Source organism: Anoplophora glabripennis, unplaced genomic scaffold, assembly GCF_000390285.2.
Source record: "Anoplophora glabripennis isolate ALB-LARVAE unplaced genomic scaffold, Agla_2.0 scaffold188, whole genome shotgun sequence".
Classification (NCBI taxonomy): domain Eukaryota; kingdom Metazoa; phylum Arthropoda; class Insecta; order Coleoptera; family Cerambycidae; genus Anoplophora; species Anoplophora glabripennis.
Genome location: NW_019416300.1, coordinates 234,622 through 253,262, shown reverse-complemented (window position 1 = coordinate 253,262; position 18,641 = coordinate 234,622). Strand labels below are relative to the sequence as shown.

Below are 18,641 nucleotides of genomic sequence, written 5' to 3'. Positions count from 1 at the left end.
ACACAGCCTATCAGATAATCAGAATTTTAACATCAAGTTGGCAGGAAAAATTATTACATAACCTCAATCTTGCAAAACAGCCTGTCAAGTTTTATTTTCAAAAACATGGCATCGTACCTTCAATAGAGATAAAATGCACAGAAATTGAGTTATCCTGTATTCTGTGATATCATTTTATTCTTGTGCCTCGATAAGATACTGTCTGTAGTAGTATTTATGACATTAAGTTCATTTTTCTACAGTTTAATGTGATGAGAATATTATAGGTTACGTAAAAATTTGTGTTCTATATAAATAAATAAACTATAGGTTAGATATGAAAAATGTATATTATACACAGTTCAGTTATTACAACAATCTAACAATATAAAATATTTATAAATGAAAATGCATTAAATTATTTTGAAGTAGGAATGATAATAAATTATTTTAAGACCTTGTATATTTTCCCCATATGTGTAACATGAACACGGAAGCAATGAACAGCAACGACATTACTAATACTGGGAATGGACCTCTGAAAATAAACAAAATATACAAAATTACGGATATTTGCTTCACATTGGGAGAATTACAACAAAAGTTAAGCCTAAAGACGACAATACACTGCCATTTAATAGATTTTCATATCGTGTTTTTACTGCCAAAAGAAAAAAAAACATGAGTATATAAATCTACGAAAAAAAATATACGACTTAAACATACAAAAAATTTAAATTCCGAAACATCTGCTAAAAAAGTAGGCAGAAAATTTAAGCATCAACTTATATACTAATGCTATAGGCATATTCAGTTAAAAGAGAAATGTGAAGTACACCGATTTAAAATATGTTTAGTTTATATTTCCTGTGTTAAAATATTTTGTCAAATTTCTTCTCATACTCTAAATGAAAGCGTTCTTTATACTGATTTAATTATTCAGGTATATGGAAAGCAAACAATATGGCAAAAATACTTACACTTTAATTCCAGGGGAGTCATCTGTGTAAAATCTCCACATGCCCCCAGTTCCTGCACCTGTATTTCGCCTTGCTGTGGTTGTTGTGGTGGTCTTCCTCTGTCTAACAGTACTTCCACCTGCGGAAGACCTAGGGGCTACAGCTTTTGACGGAGACCTTCCACCAGCTCCTACATTTGTAGCACTTGGAGATGCAGGCTAACAAAACAAATGTACGAATTCTTGAATTAGATGACCGATTTTATAACATTTAACATGCAGTACTTACCATTTTGTTAGATGATTGTCAACAAAGTAATACACTTCTTCTTATTAATGCAAAGTGAAAAGTGATATCTCAGATTCAACTGGAACAGTTATTTAAGCTGACACGTCGAACAACGTCACCACAAATTTCACGAGCCGACCAACAAACGCACTGACAAGCAAGTCCACCAACCTCCCCGTACATTTTTCGAACAACTTAATTTTTCATCAGTTGGCAGCGGAAATGTCACTTGTTTTGTTTACCGAGGTGACGAGACTGACAGGTGACGTTTTGACACAACGGATGATTGACATCAATATTTTTATAAAAAATAATGTACTATATTTCAAAATTCTGTCGAATATGCATTCAGACAGGTGTAAAATTATTAGATCTCGACACTTTAGATTTCGACGAGGTCAAGTTAAGTGAAAAACTCGAAGTTTGCACTAGAATGGTAAATATTTTGTATATTTTGTAATTTTATATTATTTGACCTATTGATTTTTTGTCTCAGGTTGTCAATAGAGAAAGTCTGTCAAGGGAGATCTGTGTGCACTGCATAACCAAGCTAAGGATATCCTACCAGTTCCATGATATGTGTAAAAAGTCTACAAAAACACTTCAGGGATATTTAGAAGCCCTGCTTTGTGCGACTGATGAAAATATAACTCCAAAAAATTTTGTTAAAACAGAATTAAATGTTGTCGTTACACCACTCTCCGGATTTGTCAATGATGCTCATAACTGCAACAGCTTCGATAATAATCATATGCAGACACATCGAGAGAAAAGGAAAAGGATTACCAAAGAGCAACGTTGTTCGCTTCTAAAGCGTCTTCTTACACCTACAGAAAAGTTCAAGAAAGAAAGAGACAAGTATGTGTATGACCCTTCTTTAGTCTGCAGCAATTACAAGGGAGGATTGAAAAATATAATTCATTTTACAAAGAATTATGAATTTGGTATAAAAGTAGATAAAAACTCGAATTACGAACCCACTCCGTTAGACAAATTAAAAGTGTTTTCGAATGAATTCTTTAGAAAAGATTTCTCAGAATTTAAGAATACAATTTTATACATAATTGAGAATAAAGATAATTTATATGAAAGTTGTGATAGTGATGAGGACGATTTCTTTAATCCTCCCCTAGAGGAAGAGGACACGAAAGAAAACCTAGTTAAGTTTGAGGAGGTGATCGTGGAGCCAGATATTAAAATAAAAACCGAGATGGATTTTGAGGAGGATGGGGAATATCTGTACGACCCATACGTTGAAGTTGAATGTAAGAAAGAGGAAGAGCAGAACTCCATAAATCATTATTATCCGACCATATCTCGTTCGTTGTCGGGCAGTTTTAGTGGTTTTACAAGAAGTTGTCCAAGTAATTCTTCTATACAATTACTAGATAATTTGGTGGGCGGTTATCATCAGAACCCGCGAAGGACGTTTTCTCAGAGTAACTTTCGATGCAGAACGCGTGACAACCCCTATATTAACCCCGCGTTAAAAAACCAATTTTTGTATAGGAGTTTCAAGTGCGAAAAATGCAATAGGTATTTTAAAAGTCCCGGCTATCTGAAGGCGCATTATTCAAAAGTACATTAGTGTTAGCAAATTGAACTTTGCTGTTTCATCTTTGTATGTAGTCGTCAGTCGGATGCTGGATTGAAGTTAACAATACCATTATCTCTTTAGATGGTTGATGTATTAAAGTTTTAAAATATCTCAGCATGTATTTTGAACATGACAAAACTTAGCTTTCTGATCTGTGATTGTTTATATTTATGATTGTTTGATAAAGGCTTTAACCCAGCATTATTTTAAACCGAATTTATAAATGTATGTAGTTGAATATGAAAATGTTATATCATGAAATTATTCCAAATATATTGTTGTTGGAAAATGTAACTCTATAAGTTAGAGTGAAAAAATCGTACTTGTTTTCTATTTTCGTGATATTTTTGATATTACTGAATTTATTTTTATCTATAGCCTTTAATTTAATGTTCTATTGTGACTATATAAGTAAAATATTTTCATATACGTAGTTATTTTTAATTATTTTATTGTTATGCAACTGTCTATTTATAATAAAATGAATATTTAAAGTCTCAAATATTTTTTATTACTATTTCTCTTTCAGCTTCTCGAAAAACAATAACATTTTATACGACGGATAAAAAGTAACGTATTTAAAGTTAATTTAGAAAAAATCATTGTTCCACACAATAAATATTTTGAAGTCTAATTTTACCGCCAATTTCAAAATCGGGCAAGATCGGCTGTCACAAACCAAACCGTAAACTGCCGATTCTAAGTCCAGTGAGCTCGAAACATGTTCTGGAGAGCCCTCTACACGTGAATTCAGTCTACACTAGCGCCAAGTTTAAGAACTAATTACTTGACAGTTTCAACAATTCATTGGATTAACGAGAAGTTGTGGTTGGCTACACCAATCACGTATCTACAAAGAAGTAAGACAGCGCTCTTCCTCTGCCTCTTTCATTAGCTTGTTGATCTTGTCACAGCACAACGTTTATTGACCGTATTTGTCCTGTTCAGTGCTACAGAAAGCATCAAGTCAAAAAGCAAAATAAATACGTACAGTGGTGTAGTGAAAGGGTGGTTTTGTTGAACATTTCAAGGAATAAATAAATATTTCCAAAAGATGGAAATTGCTAACGCTGTGGGGACAGCACCGGGGGTCCCTCGCAACCCCAGAATGATGGAAGGCGTAGGGGCAAGAGTAATTAGAGGACCTGATTGGAAATGGGGAAAACAGGTTAGGTTTATACAAACTGACCTATCTAATTAATAAACTAAATCAGTACCTTAATATTACTTGTAAACGTTTGTATAACGTTTGTTTCATGTTTTAGGATGGTGGAGAAGGTCATGTTGGCACCGTTAGAAATTTTGAGTCCCCCGATGAAGTAGTTGTTGTTTGGGACAACGGTACAGCTGCTAACTACCGCTGTTCAGGCCAGTATGATTTGAGAATACTGGATAGTGCCCCCACAGGCGTTAAGCATGAAGGAACCATGTGTGATACTTGCAGGCAGCAACCAATTTTTGGCATTCGCTGGAAATGCGCTGAATGTGGAAATTATGATCTGTGCTCAGTCTGTTATCACGGGGATAAGCACCAGCTGCGCCACCGTTTTTATCGTATCACTACACCAGGCAGTGAACGCGTTTACCTCGAAACTCGTAGAAAAACCAAGAAGATCGCCATCCGTGGCATCTTTCCGGGAGCTCGTGTTGTGCGTGGTGTTGACTGGCAGTGGGAGGACCAAGACGGGGGTAACGGTCGCCGCGGTAAGGTACAAGAAATTCAGGATTGGTCTGCAGCAAGTCCCAGATCCGCCGCTTATATCGTGTGGGATAACGGATCCAAAAACTTGTACCGTGTTGGATTCGAGGGTATGGCCGATTTAAAAGTTGTGAACGATGCGAAGGGTCAGAATGTGTATCGTGACCATTTACCGTGCCTGGGCGAGCAAGGTCCCGGAAGATCAGCTCCGCCAGGGTTAAAGATTGGAGACCAAGTAAACGTTGATTTGGAGCTGGAGATCGTGCAGTCCTTGCAACATGGTCATGGAGGGTGGACTGATGGGATGTTTGAGTGTTTGAACAGCATTGGAACCGTTGTAGGAATAGATGAAGATCATGACATCGTGGTGGCATACAGCAGCGGGAACAAGTGGACCTTCAATCCTGCTGTTTTGACTAAGGTCGCTACACCCACAAATTCCGCTGGGTTTAATGAAACTCCTCAACAACAGTTCGCAGTTGGGGACGTTGTACAGATCTGTGCAGACATGGAAAGGGTTAAAATGTTGCAAAGGGGACATGGCGATTGGGCCGATGGGATGGCAGCGGTAAGTAACATAAATTTTAATAGTTTAATTCTTAATTAAAAACTTATTTTGAAACATGTAAAAGATTTTAAAAAAATATCTTTTAATAGTCGGTCTACAAAAAAAAATTAACACATTTCACTATAGAAATTTCGTTTGTATCTACTCTTGGATTTATTTATATAAACTACAAAAATTAGACAACACTTTTTAGAAATTTTAGAAACCTATCTTTAGTTTTCGAGATATCGGTTTGGGAAGTTTCAAACACAACGTCTTGTACCTTGTCATCAAGTTCTACAACCCTGTCACTTTTGTTTTAATTGTCAGTGTTGCGAGAAACAACTACTCCAAGAGCTATATGCCCCTACCGGCATTGAAATATACTCACAACACCTAGTGCAACAGCAAGGGTCGTTCGTCAGTTTAACTCACCAGACACAGACCAGTTTCGGACTTATTAGTTCTCATTAGTGTGTCATAGGCGAGACAACCGACGAACGAACCAGCTGTTTTGCGTTGTATCTTCACGACAAGGAAATACATTGTACACGGGAGCCATTTGCGCTCTCGCGTACCTGTCACTTTTAGACATGAGTGCTTAAAAGGTTATTGTTTGAACATTAAACCGACAACTGAAAAATCGCTACTAAACGACGCTTGCAAATGAAATTGTTTTTTCATTGCAGACACTTGGAAAAGTTGGTCACGTCCAGCAAATCTACAACGACAACGACCTGAAAGTCGAAGTGTGCAACACGACATGGACCTACAACCCCTTGGCCGTCACCAAGCTAGCCAGTAAAGACGGCACGATGCACGGCACGACCTCCGGCGAACGCCTAAGCGCCCTGCTTAAGAAGCTGTTCGAAACCCACGTTTCCGGCGATGTAAACGAAGAGCTGGTGAAATCAGCGGCCAACGGTGACGCTCAGAAATGTGAGGAAGTCTTGAAACAGAGCAACACCGCTGGCGCAGGCATAGGCCCCGACGTGAACGGGGTATTCGCTGGGCATACCGCTCTGCAAGCCGCCAGTCAAAATGGTCATTTGGAAGTTATAACGGTCCTCCTGCGTTTTCATGCCGACGTCGAGATCGAGGACAAAGATGGTGATCGGGCGGTACACCACGCTGCGTTCGGCGACGAACCGGCCGTCGTGCAACTTCTGGCTCACGCGGGCGCGGATCTGAACGCGAGGAACAAGAGGAGGCAAACCGCTCTGCACATCGGGGTGAACAAGGGGCACATCGGGGTGGTGAAGATGTTGCTGGACCTGCAGTGTCATCCTAGTTTACAGGTGAGTGCATTCATTTGTTATTAGTCTTAGTTATTGATTGGTAAAACTCTTATCGTCAGTTTTGCAATAACAAAATGAATTAAAATCAAACGTTATTTAGATTAATGTCTTACTACTCTGTAATTTTGCAATATTCATCCTATTTAGAGACACATTAAATGAGGAATAACGTCCTAACACATAAATATCTACGATGCTCTGGGACAAATTTAAAAAGTATTACAATGGAAATCAGTACACCAATTGGAATTATTAGTAACATTTATTAATGACAATACAGATTAAATGTGAACGAAATGTTCTACCTGTTATATGTAAAAAAAATAAGAATAAAATGTTGGAGGTATCACGGGTGCTATAGGATAATAATGTCCTTGGTTGACGAAGATTTCTTGGTCCGGAGAGCCTCGGGAAGTACACTATTGACCTCGGCTTATTACTATCATGTGCGTAATACCCAAGATACCTTAATAGTCCAGGCGGTATCTGTTTCGGGTTGGGTAAAACGCATATGATCGGAGATTTTTGCTTTAACGTCTTCTAAATAACATCAGAAATGATAATTTTTCTATGCAAATAAAAAAAACGTGGGCTTAACTGTTATTGCAAAAAAATAGCAAAAAATTCATTTTTTTCTTGATTTCTCGTCGACAACTTAGCAACTATTCGTTTTAGACAAAAATGGAAGAGAAAAAAAGTTTTGTAATTAAATTTTGAACAAGATAGAGTTAGTTGCAATTTGAAAAAATAATTATTGTTGTTGCAAGAATCGGAAAAATCGTTTAAAAAATTGCAAGAAATGCTAGTTTATTTGTCAATTTTTTTCAGACACTTGAATAATACCTAGGATCTTCATACTGTTCCCAATTAAACTTCTTAGTGTATAAAATCATCATATCAAATTTCATCCAATTCGGTTCGATAGTTTTTACATAATAATTGTTTAATTTTTTTTTAATTAAAATTTTTTTTTAAAATCATATTTCTAAAAATCTAAAGCCTTTGAATACTTGAAAATTTCACCACAAAAAGAAGAGCTGTCAAGCTTTAAAATACTTTTTGAAAAATTCAAATCGGACGATTAGGTGAGCCGTGGTGATTGTTTAAACATTTTCGCAATTTTCACACTTATAAACAATTGCAATAATTTAATGTTTTTTCAAATTTGTTTGTATTTTAAAATATTGACAGTACTCGGAAAGACGAGTATTTAAAAAAAAAAACTGATGATCCACCCATTATTTTCAAAGTTATAGCCCATTAAAGTTAATCCTTATTTACAGCAAAACTATAAGGGTAGAAGGGTTGTTTTTTGAACTAATAGGTTTGTTATTCCGAGTACTTTCTAGATATAAATTTTAAAAATTTGCAATCGCGGGCGTCCCATTTAAAATGTAAAGCTTGAGAGCTCTTCTTTTTGTGGTGAAATTTTGAAGCATTCAAAGGCTTTAGATTTTGGAAATTTTTAAAAATCTTGAGCGAAGTCTAAAAGAATTTTTTTGAGCTGATTTTTTGAGGGGGCTCTTAAAACATGATAAACTAACATATTTTCACAAGAGACACGAAAAAAATAATTTTTGGGCCACCCTACTGTACACGAAAGGTAGCTTTTTATTAATTCAGTGCTATGCCTGATACCTTACTTCAATTTACTTGATAACATAGAATGTGAAATCGTGTCAAAGTATTCAGTAGGGCCTGTGGATACCGGTATGGTTTTTTTTCTACCCTTGTTTGTCTTTATAAATTTCATTTGCGGCATAAAAATTGAATTTGATGTCCTCATACCATATTTTAAAGTCAGATTTATTGGAAAATATAGTTATTTTTATCAAAAAAAAAGAAATGTATATTTGGGCTTTATACACTTTTCCAAGATCTTTCTTCTTTTATCTGTTCTATACAATAATGAAAGTCAATGTTACCATTTTTTTAAAACTACTGTGTTGTGAATCTTTGTTTAATAATCTCTAACATTGACCTAATTTAGGTGAAATATACTTCAGTCACTACATCTCAAACTAAGGTAGGCAGCAAGGCAGCCACGGTGTGTTCATAAAAGTGCAAAGGGACGTAGGAAAATTAAACCGTATAATTAAAAAGACAAAATTCTAAACAAAGTACTATGCTTTTACTTTTTTTTCTTATCTAGCCATTTCATTCAGCTGGATCAGTGCTAGACATCATAAACACACGGCAATACTGAACCGCGAATGATACGCACAAAAAAAAGTGTTATTAGTTGTTGTGAACTAACGTTCTGTCTGAAAGTGCGTCTTTGGCGTAGTTAATTTCAGTGTTTATTTCATTTTCACTATCACTGCCACTCCAAAATTTTATAAAACATTTATATATTTCGAGAAAGAAGAACTACATAGTTTAGTGACTCTAGTACTAAAATGTTTTAGTAGTATGCCAATTGGATTTCATAAATGCGTCGGTTTTTACTATTACTGTGGTTTCCTCAGTGCTCTTATTACTGTCTTTTATTGTTTACCTTGTACTCCGCGGTCGAAATTATAGAGAGTGACTAAAACATAATATAAAAACACTATTACCATAATGCGTATAAAATATAAATTGATTTTTATACGGTTCAATATTATTTATCTTTGTGCCGCTCGCTACGCACATCGATAGAATCTATAATCGTCTATAGACTGAGTTACACTGAACGTCGATCTATATTCTATCTCTGTCTTTTGCACTTGGTAGGGAATAGGGAAATGCTTTTTTAGTGGGTGTAAACGGACTTGATTTAACCCGTCCTGAGAAACGTCATAGCATAAGCGTAGACGAGGGGTCTAATTCCATGGCTATAATAAATTTATAAATTAAAAAAACACAACTGGGACGTTTTAAAATGCTGTAATAATTAAAATGGATCAAAGTGCCGGTTATAGCAAACCGTAAAAAATATTAGATGTTATGTTTTATTATCTTTTTTCAATATTTTCTATATCTTGTTGCCTTTTACGCAGACACGCCAATGGATTTTCGTTCCCGGCACGCTTCATCCCCCTTACTAGTCCAAAAGCTAGCGATGAGTCACTCTCTATAATTTCGACCGCGGAGTATAGTCTCACAATAGTTGAAAACGCGGAATTAAAAGATATCGTTTTAATTTTTGGGGAAGTAGGACCAAATGCATTGACAACTTCTTGCTTGTATGCAGAACATTTTCCGATATAGATTTTTGGTATCGAAGAACATTATTTGACTATTTGATAGGATTTTTAGACAAATTTTGAATTTATTTGAATTAACTTAACACCTTTTTTAAAATAGACTAAATATACGGGTGCTTATAATGAAATATATACTTAAAAAAAATAAAATGTTTTGTTTGTATACACGTGTACTAAACGCGTTGGCCCGCCCTCCGCTATCAACCTAATTGACGATGGAGAGCGTACCCTTAGAACTTCTAAAATAATTTCTAATTAAATCCCGCCGTCTAATGAACGGCCTCCTAACCCGCGTTCCGCCTTTAATGAAAAATTATTAGACCCCAAAGTTGCTGGGAAAGTGCACCGTCGTTGCAATTCGTTATGGGCGAACTCCGGGAATCGCGAACGGCACGGCTAACATAGCATGCACAACTTGCGCGGAAAACACCTCTAAATTTCGTTAATGAAACCGTTTTAAAGCGTAACGAGAGCGCCAGAAGTTCGGAAAAGTCTAAATAGGCCGCCATAAGTTGTAACTGTGCCTTAGAGTTGTAGCTTTTCCAAAGCACGTTTATTAGTACTGCGTTTTTTAATTACATGTTGAATGGCATCATAATTATTTTGATGTAGTCTCCGGTCTAATTAAATTATTAATTTTTAATCAAATTAGTCCGAAAGTTTATGTAGTGTATCAATGTATGGTGGAATTGTGTATCTTATATATGACTACAGAAAAGTCCGTGATGGCATATGTCTATATGTTAAAGATAACATACTATCTATATCCATTTTAATATAAAAAATTGGCAATTATAAAGCGGTAATGTAAAAGCTATTTACACAAATACGATATTAATCCTTATCATTTTAAATAAGTTAGTGGCTTTAAGCATTTTATGCACATTATTTTACTCTTTTACACCATATAATTTAAATTAATATCTTAGGAGTAATCGCAAAAAAATTACGGACGCGAGAATAAAATTCAAGCGCCTCGCTTCGCTTGATGCGATCGCCGAACCTCCCCCCGCACCGTCTTGCCTACTGTTTAGCTAATAAGCCGAACGATAACGCGCGCGTGATCCTTTAATAAACTGACTTGGAGCGAATGGAGGTGACGACTGACGACTGTGTTTTCTTTCTGGGTGTTGTTGGAAAGTTATAATTGCGTTCGATATTTTAAGGTCACATTTTTGTTTTGTATTTGTTGTCTTTAGGTAGTCGGAACATACATAGATACTTGCAAACATACTTTTATTTCATTGAGTTTTAATAATGTGTTTGTTTTTTTCGTATTGTGAATCATTTAAAACTTCATAGTCGCATTTTTGCTTCGAGTTTACTTTCTTTAGGTAATTAGATACCTAACTACTTACTTATTAATTAAAATTAATAGTCCTGAACATAGGTACTTCAATTTCATTCGTTTTGTTTTCACATTGTTGGTAGTTACCTATATTTTTTTAAATTTAAAGGTTTTGCATTTTTAGTTTTGAGTTCGTTCGTTGTTTTTAGGTATATAGATATTTCGTGAATTATTTTAAAATTAATATTAGGGTCGTATTAGATGAAAGTTGATTGATTTTTTGTTTGTTACGATTTAACTCAAAAACTACACAACCAATTTTACCGAAAGCTACATCTCCTCGGAGTAACATAGGCTATTTTATATTTGCCCGTGCGAAGGCGGGGCGGGTCGCTAGTAAGCTATAAAGTAAAGTGATGCAGCTAACGGATGATCTCAACAGTTTACTAGATTTTGTGGGTATAATTCAATGCTGGACGGAGCATTTAGCTTTTATAGTACGCATCATTAGCCGAACAGATTTAATGTAGATAGGAACTTTTTCACTTACTTCTGGATGTTTTTTAAAATACCCTGCATAGAAAAAAGTTATGAAATTTCAAAGTAATATCACCAAATACACAGATCTTTGCAGTGGTCTAATTATTTCCTACATACACATGTAATCGATCCCAATATGTACAATACCGTGGTTTTAAATGTAATACTTCAGACATTGGGAGTTCCTCAAGGCTCCATACTTGGACCTTTTCTATTTGTTACTTTTATCAACGATATTCAGGAGGATCTTAATGTACAATACTTATTCTATGCTGACGATGTGAAAATATTGTCACATTAACTCTGTTTTGGACTGTAAAAATCATCGAAATAATATTTCTTCACTTAATAAGATTAGGCCTTCCAAGTCAATGGTTAAAATTAATGACATTATGACTGAATCACCCTGTATATTGTATTTGTTTAGTATTGGTTTTTTTATTTCTTGAATTTTTACGCTTTTCTGTTCTGTAACACTTGTTCCGTCGGGTAATAAATGTCCCTATTGCTTCGTCTGCCGAATAATTAGATGTTTCACGTGCCTCTTTTCAAACTGACATGCAACCTTTCTACTTCCGAACCTGGTATCGTGTATCACGTCCCGAACGGCATCGATAGACGTCCGTGTGTTGTCAGGATTTGCATATATCGCCCGATATCGACCCCCTAACAAGTAGAATATTCTTGTCATTCCTGTGAAACATGCATCGACGATGAAAATATAAGGGATACATCCGCCCAGTGCTTCTGCAGAACAGTAAAATTTAATTTCGCGAAAGATATTGCGAGCTGGCTGTGTCGAGGCAGCGCCGTGATATGGGGGATATCCTGTCGTGGAGTGGGGCCCTGCCCGTCACTTTTAACTTTGCCAACTCGACGTTTATTTACAAGTTTCAGTATAAAAATAAATTGCGATTACGGAACGACAGCGTTAGGGCTGCTCTGGGAGACTTTTCAGAATTTGGTTTTATTTGCTCGCAGGCCGGGAGGACAGGGCCGTATTTGCTTTAAATTATATTGTACTTTTTAAATTTACACGTAAGTCCGGAATTTGATACGTGTTATGACTAGGGTTACCAGATCTATTTCATTACAGACCTGGAGACATGACCCGTACGGGGTTTGGGTTTGAAGAAATCGATGTCTAAAAGAAAAAAGGAAACATCTAGTTCTTGACCTGGAAGGTGGATTTCGATTGGGCGTTGTATAATTGATGTCTAAAAAAAGGAAATATTTTCGAAGAAACCACGATTTCTCCGCAACAAAGAAAACTCGGAGAAATGACGTGTTAACCCGGAGCCCGAAGATGTACCATCAAAACCCAAATACTCCAGGTCAAACCCGGAGATTTGGCAACCCTAGTTATGACACGTATCAAATTTCGAATAACCTCCCCTTATATGTAAGGCAGGGATGCACAGACTTATAGGGAACAGGGGCCACTCGGGAAAAATATAAGCCAAGGACGGGCCACTACAAACAATATTTATTAACACAAAATTTTTTATTTTTATGTAGTAGTAGTAAATAGTATGAAATACAATGATAAGTTTTTTTATATTTGGCTCCACATTACTTGTAGCCACACGTATAATTACTTCCAAATTTTCATTTGCCAGACTTTGAAAAGACTCAATTTGCATTGAAAGGACGAAACATGAGAGTATAGCTGCGAAATCAATTGACCTTTGCCTTGGAATCGCGTATTTAAGACATTCAAGTGATTTGTGATGTCTACAAGAAACGCTAAGTCACACAGCCAATCAGGGTTGTCGAGTTCGGGGACGTCGTTTTTCTTTTCCGCCAGAAATAGTTGGATTTCTTCAATCAAGTTAAGAAATCGCTGTAGTGTCAACCCACGACTTAGCCACCTTACTTCAGTGTAAAACAGGAGATCACCATATTCGCTTTCAATATCCTCGAGAAATTGTTTGAATTGTCGGTGATTGAGACCTCGTGATTTTATAAAGTTTACGGTAGGTACTACAACTTTCATAACATTTTCAAATCCCAATAATTTTGAACAGAGGGCCTCTTGATGTATAATACAATGAAACTGCATTAATTCCTTGGTATTTATGTTTTTAGTTTGTAAATATGTTTTTAACAGAGTTACTATCCCAGATGTACTTCCAACCATTGAAGGTGCTCCGTCAGTTGTAATTCCAGATATTTTCGTTAAATCCAAATCCATTATAGAACATTTTTCTAGAAGAGCTTTGAGCATGTCACTTCCCCTGGTTTGACTTGTCAAAGAACTCATACCAATCAGTTCTTCACTCACTTCAAAATTTTGCGTTACACCTCGTAAAAATATTAATAGTTGAGCAGTTGAACTTATATCTGTAGATTCGTCGAGCGCTATAGAAAAATACTCAAAACTTCTCGATTTCGTAGCTAATTGCTCTTCTATATTATCTGCTAATGCGGTAATTCTTCTTTGAACAGTCATCCGATTTAACTGAATTTTTTCAAACTTCTTTACATTTTCCGGACAAATTTTTTTTGCGGCGATATCCAAACATTGCTTAACAAACTCACCATCTTTAAAAGGCCGACAAGTTTTCGCTATTATTCGAGATATTTCAAAGCTAACTTCAGTGGCTGTTTCAGCATCTTGAATTGGTTTTGTAAACATAGATTGCTGGCCTATTAGTTCCCGTTGTAAAGTGGAAATTCTTTGCGTTCGATTTTCGCCAGTTAATTTGGTAAAAGTTGGATGCTGGGTTTCATAGTGCCTTTTCACATTATATTCCTTCGGAATAGAAACACTACTCTTGCATATTAAACAGACAATTTTGTTATGCGATGAAATAAAAAAGTATTTTTCGGTCCAAATATCATGAAACTGTCGATTTTCATCTTCAACCTTACGACTACGTTTCTTACTGGGGCCTGGTTTATCCATATCAAAATTAATATTATATGTTACAGTCGGTAAAAGCCAAGTTCGAACGACGAAATATTTACTCGTCACAGATTACAGTTCTCAAACAGTATAACGTTCGCTTATCCGTAGTCAAAACTTAACTGCCCCGGTAGCCGGCGATGCGTCGTATTTATACGAGTTACCAAACATCGAGAACCATCCACTTTGTTTGGGGATCGACGTGTTTCGCGAATCTGTAATCTAGTTGATGCGACAAATTTCTAGTCTCGTAATAATATGCTTGGACCGGAGCGCGGCGAGTAGAATACTTTTAAAATTTGTTGGTGGGCCGCATAAACATAGACAGGGGGCCGCATGCGGCCCGCGGGCCGCGGTATGTGCATCCCTGATGTAAGGGGAGGTGGTTAAGTAAAAACTTTCACATGAACTGGGTGATAATTAGCTTTGTTTTTCAGGGTGTTGAAATTAGAAAAAAATATCACTTTTTTTCCTAAATATCTCTGAGGATTTTTTATTTTTAATTCGTATTCTCCTTCTGTATTTAACTTTCAGTTTGCATTATTCGGTATGAGATAATATTTATTTTTTTAAATGGATTTTCAAAATTTAGTCGACGTTTTGTTTTTATTTAAAAACTTCTTCTGAATGTCTTGGTGTTGGTTATAACTTTACATTTTTTTGAAACTTAAATCTATTAGTTGCACTGCACTACATTACAAGATAATCCTGACACAGTCCAGTCATTGAAGGCGAAAATAAGGTAAAAGCTCTTAATTTTTTCGCATAGCATGGATTTTCCTGAAAATTTGCATACAAGCTCATTTGACCCCCTACTTCAAAAGTTATATGATGATATGGTGGTGGAGATGTGTGCTTTTTTCTATTTGAGGCTGAAAACTACTCTTGTACGAAGAAAATGCGAAAATCGCAGATTTACGTATTTTAAAGATTCAGTTCATGTTTAAATATGTTGGGTTTTTCATGTTCATGTTTTTTCATATAATTTATGAAATTTAAATTACTTTTCAACCCTTAAAAATCCTTAAAAACTACTCTTCCATGGCCCAAAAAATAGAAAAAAAAAGTTTTTAACAGTTTAAAATATTCTTTTGGTGTATTCACAATGTATTGCATTTCTTTTGTTATTCATTAGAAAGCTTATGACTCATTACAAAGTTGCAACCTTTAAAAACCATCCCTTGTAATAAAATAAACAAAAAATATTATTGAAAGCTTGACATGTTTTAATGGTATGCATATGTTGAATTATAAACTTTTTATTGGTTTTCAAATCAGATCTATGATATATTGCAATTTTTCAGCCACCTAAAAAACCCTTATGGAAGACCTACCCCTTATAAGAAAAATTTCCTAAAAATTATATCTGAGTATGATGATATAATTATTTTTTTTTAATTTTTATTTTTTATTAAATTAATATCAAATATTATAAATATAATTAACGTACTTACTCAAATCAGTTCACAGGTACTCCAAAATACACGAAGATGATGGTAATTTACCCACTCCGAAAATTTTACCGAAAAAATGCGATTAATTTTTTTACATTAATTTTTGTAATTTTAAAGTTATAAATTTACTCAAAAATCCATTTTGAAGGGAATTTAAAGCACTTTAACTTCTATGATTTGCAGTTTTTTGAGCCCTTCGTTTTTTAGATTTGTAATTAAAAGGGCTCAGGAAAGGCAGTCTTGGAGCTTAGTTTTGAGCTTCTAACTCTAACGGTCATAACCCAGTCAAATTTTGCTCTACAAAAATTAAAAAAAAACAAATTGTTCAGTAAGAAAAAACCACCTACAATTTCTTATTATATAATTTTTTTATAACTTTGTTAGTTTTTGAAATATTTTGAAAAAGGCGATTTTTTAAAAATCTGAATAATTTTACTCAAAAATAAATGAGATATTTTTTTAAATTTAGTCTTCTAAAATCGTTCAAATTCCCAGAATCTACTGTTAATACATAAATAAAGTAAATTACAGAAGGAATACGTTTAATTTTTTTTCCGCCAAGTCATTAATTTTAATACCGATTTTTTTTTCTCAAAAATCATGACAATCATTTTATTTTGATTGTAACTTCATTAGTTTTCATGCTAACGACTTTTACAACTCAATTTAAATGTCTTTTCAAGAACTTTAATAGGTGTTATATAAGTTTTCCTCGAAAAACCTTTAATTTTTCCGCTACAGGACGTTGAACATTTCGATTATAGCTATCTTCGAAATTGACTTCAACTTCTGGGAGTCATAACTCGGGTTCTATACCACCTACAAAAATTAAAAAAAGCAATATCTTTGCTATTTAAATACCTTTATTTTTGCTTATGATAATTTTTTTGATAAAGTTCGTAGTTTTTGAGATATTCGCGAAAAATGGCTCAAAAACATGCCCGTACCACAGTGACATTTATTGAAATGACAAAGCGAAACGGATCGACCAAAAATTAATACGTGCCTTCAACGTCCGCGTTCCGAAACGCCATCGATTGACAGCGTATTTGTGTGTTGCGGGTAGTTGCCAATAAATTCCTCGAGCCGAAACGGCATAGTTTTTATGCATTCTGGGGCTTTCATTAGCGGCTCCATCCATAAAAACGGCGGTTTGGTTTGAACTGGGAAACTACAATAAAGCAAGTAATAAAAACTGCCAATAACATAGATTTTCCGGGAATTACCGCCTACGCCGAACCGAACTAAAACCATTTAGTGTATTGGAGAGTGGGGGTCTGTTTCGGCTCCGGATTTGTCACGATTTTAATGGCTCCGCTTAATAACCCGAGGATTAGTTGTAGTAGATAAATTCTATGCGGATATGGCGTTTGTTTCGTTTAAATAATAATTTCGTACGTCACATCTAGAATGACTCTTAATATGGAACGTTATGTGCCCTGTATTACCGATGAATTACGTTTCGCCATCTCTTGTTGACATACGGAAATAAACCGGGCGGAAAATTTAAATTGCTCAGCTCAGAAGTAATTTTTACAATTTTTTTTACGATTGTCTTCTACAAACTATTAATTTGTTAGTATATCTACCGGTAAATAATAAATACACAATTGTAAAGACAATAAGTAAAAATTAAATAATGATCTGCAATCTACAAATTACTTAATATTTATTGGGCAACATATATACAGAAATTATTATCATTATATCATATTATATATAAAAAAACAGCGCTTAGATATGTCGATATTACACTAATAACTGATTTTTAAACATAATCAGACAGTGCTAGTGATTTGTTTATATCTTAATACCATTTCAGTTCTCAAATTATCACTAGATGTCAACAATTAGATGAATCACAGGTATAATAAATAGTATATGTTATCTCTCTCTAGCAGCACGCGATTAAATGTTGCTAGAGAGAGATAGCATATGCACTCCTATACATCTCTCTCTCTCTCTCTCTAAACCTCCACTACACTCTCGGCCACTGGAACGCTGCCTCCAGTAGTATTTGCTCTAAGGTTACAATAATAGTTTGTGAGTTCAATAGTACTCAAAGAATAATCTAACAATAAAAAACAAGAACAACAATTGTTATGATACAGAACTCACGAAACTCTAAAAATACAGAACAGAACTGAAATTTAGCAAACTTATTAGCAAAAATGACAGTGATTGAGGTTGAAGCTATTTATTTTATAATATCAGTGACGTCAGTAATCAGTTCTTCATTCAACCTTACACTTTAGCGACCTTGGTTTTAACCACCTTAAGTTTGTCAATGTTTCGCAAGTAATATTTCCCGTAATGTTGACAAACCTTCTATCTTTGTACTATGCCATCTATCGTGATATTTGTTAGAGTAACTGCAACATTTAAGTGATCTGAGCTTACTTGGGGATAGATCGATAAGCTAAATGGAAAGCTTACTGATCACAATCTCTCAGTGGGTACGCTTGCTAAGTCCACGACGTGGCAAGTTTAAGGTTAAGTTTTCTCTGTTCTCCCACGCATTTATCCAAATGTGCCCGGAAATAAAAAATGGGGGCCATTAGTAAAGGGCACACGTAGGTATCACATTATACGGCGGCGGTATTTCAAATTTACGCCAGCTGTAAATATTTATAGGCCGTATCTTTCGACTGTGCACGCCGGGAAGGTGTCAACTGCGTGAGTCCGCTTATCCGCCGTATAAATCACTATTTGTTCCGCAGAAATGAATTTATCATATGGGCGAACCTTAAATGTGTGTGTGTGTAATATATTTCAAGCGGTGGTTTAGTGTAGAATAATTTTTTTAATGAAAATTAAAAGAAATAATGATGATAATATTAATAATAAAGTCCAATCTAAACTAAATTTGCAAGAAAATTGTTGAGGACCGCTGATT

At 35.1% G+C, this 18,641-nt stretch overlaps 2 protein-coding genes across 2 annotated transcripts; one reads left to right on the top strand and one right to left on the bottom strand.

Annotated features, from left to right (window-relative positions):
• Window positions 1-310: 310 nt before the first annotated feature.
• LOC108906025 (protein transport protein Sec61 subunit beta) lies at window positions 311-1,364 on the bottom strand. Its single transcript, XM_018709158.1, has 3 exons — window positions 1,227-1,364; window positions 960-1,156; window positions 311-517 (listed from the first exon to the last, which is right to left on the bottom strand). The coding sequence occupies exons 1-3, from the start codon at window positions 1,227-1,229 to the stop codon at window positions 430-432; spliced, it is 288 nt and encodes a 95-aa protein (XP_018564674.1). The 5' UTR covers window positions 1,230-1,364; the 3' UTR covers window positions 311-429.
• Window positions 1,365-1,488: 124 nt separating this feature from the next.
• Window positions 1,489-3,246, top strand: LOC108906024. Its single transcript, XM_018709157.1, has 2 exons — window positions 1,489-1,662; window positions 1,723-3,246. Exons 1-2 carry the CDS (start codon window positions 1,540-1,542, stop codon window positions 2,812-2,814), a joined length of 1,215 nt encoding a protein of 404 aa, XP_018564673.1. The 5' UTR covers window positions 1,489-1,539; the 3' UTR covers window positions 2,815-3,246.
• The last annotated feature ends 15,395 nt before the right edge of the window (window positions 3,247-18,641 follow it).

Excerpts from the sequence above, each read along its gene's own strand:
- LOC108906025 (XM_018709158.1), bottom strand. Across the intron at positions 518-959 it reads GACTCCCCTGGAATTAAAGT|AGGTCCATTCCCAGTATTAG; the intron begins GTAAGTATTTTT and ends GTTTATTTTCAG.
- LOC108906024 (XM_018709157.1), top strand. The coding sequence starts at position 1,540 with ATGTACTATATTTCAAAATTCTGTCGAATATGCATTCAGACAGGTGTA. Across the intron at positions 1,663-1,722 it reads TCGAAGTTTGCACTAGAATG|GTTGTCAATAGAGAAAGTCT; the intron begins GTAAATATTTTG and ends TTTTTGTCTCAG.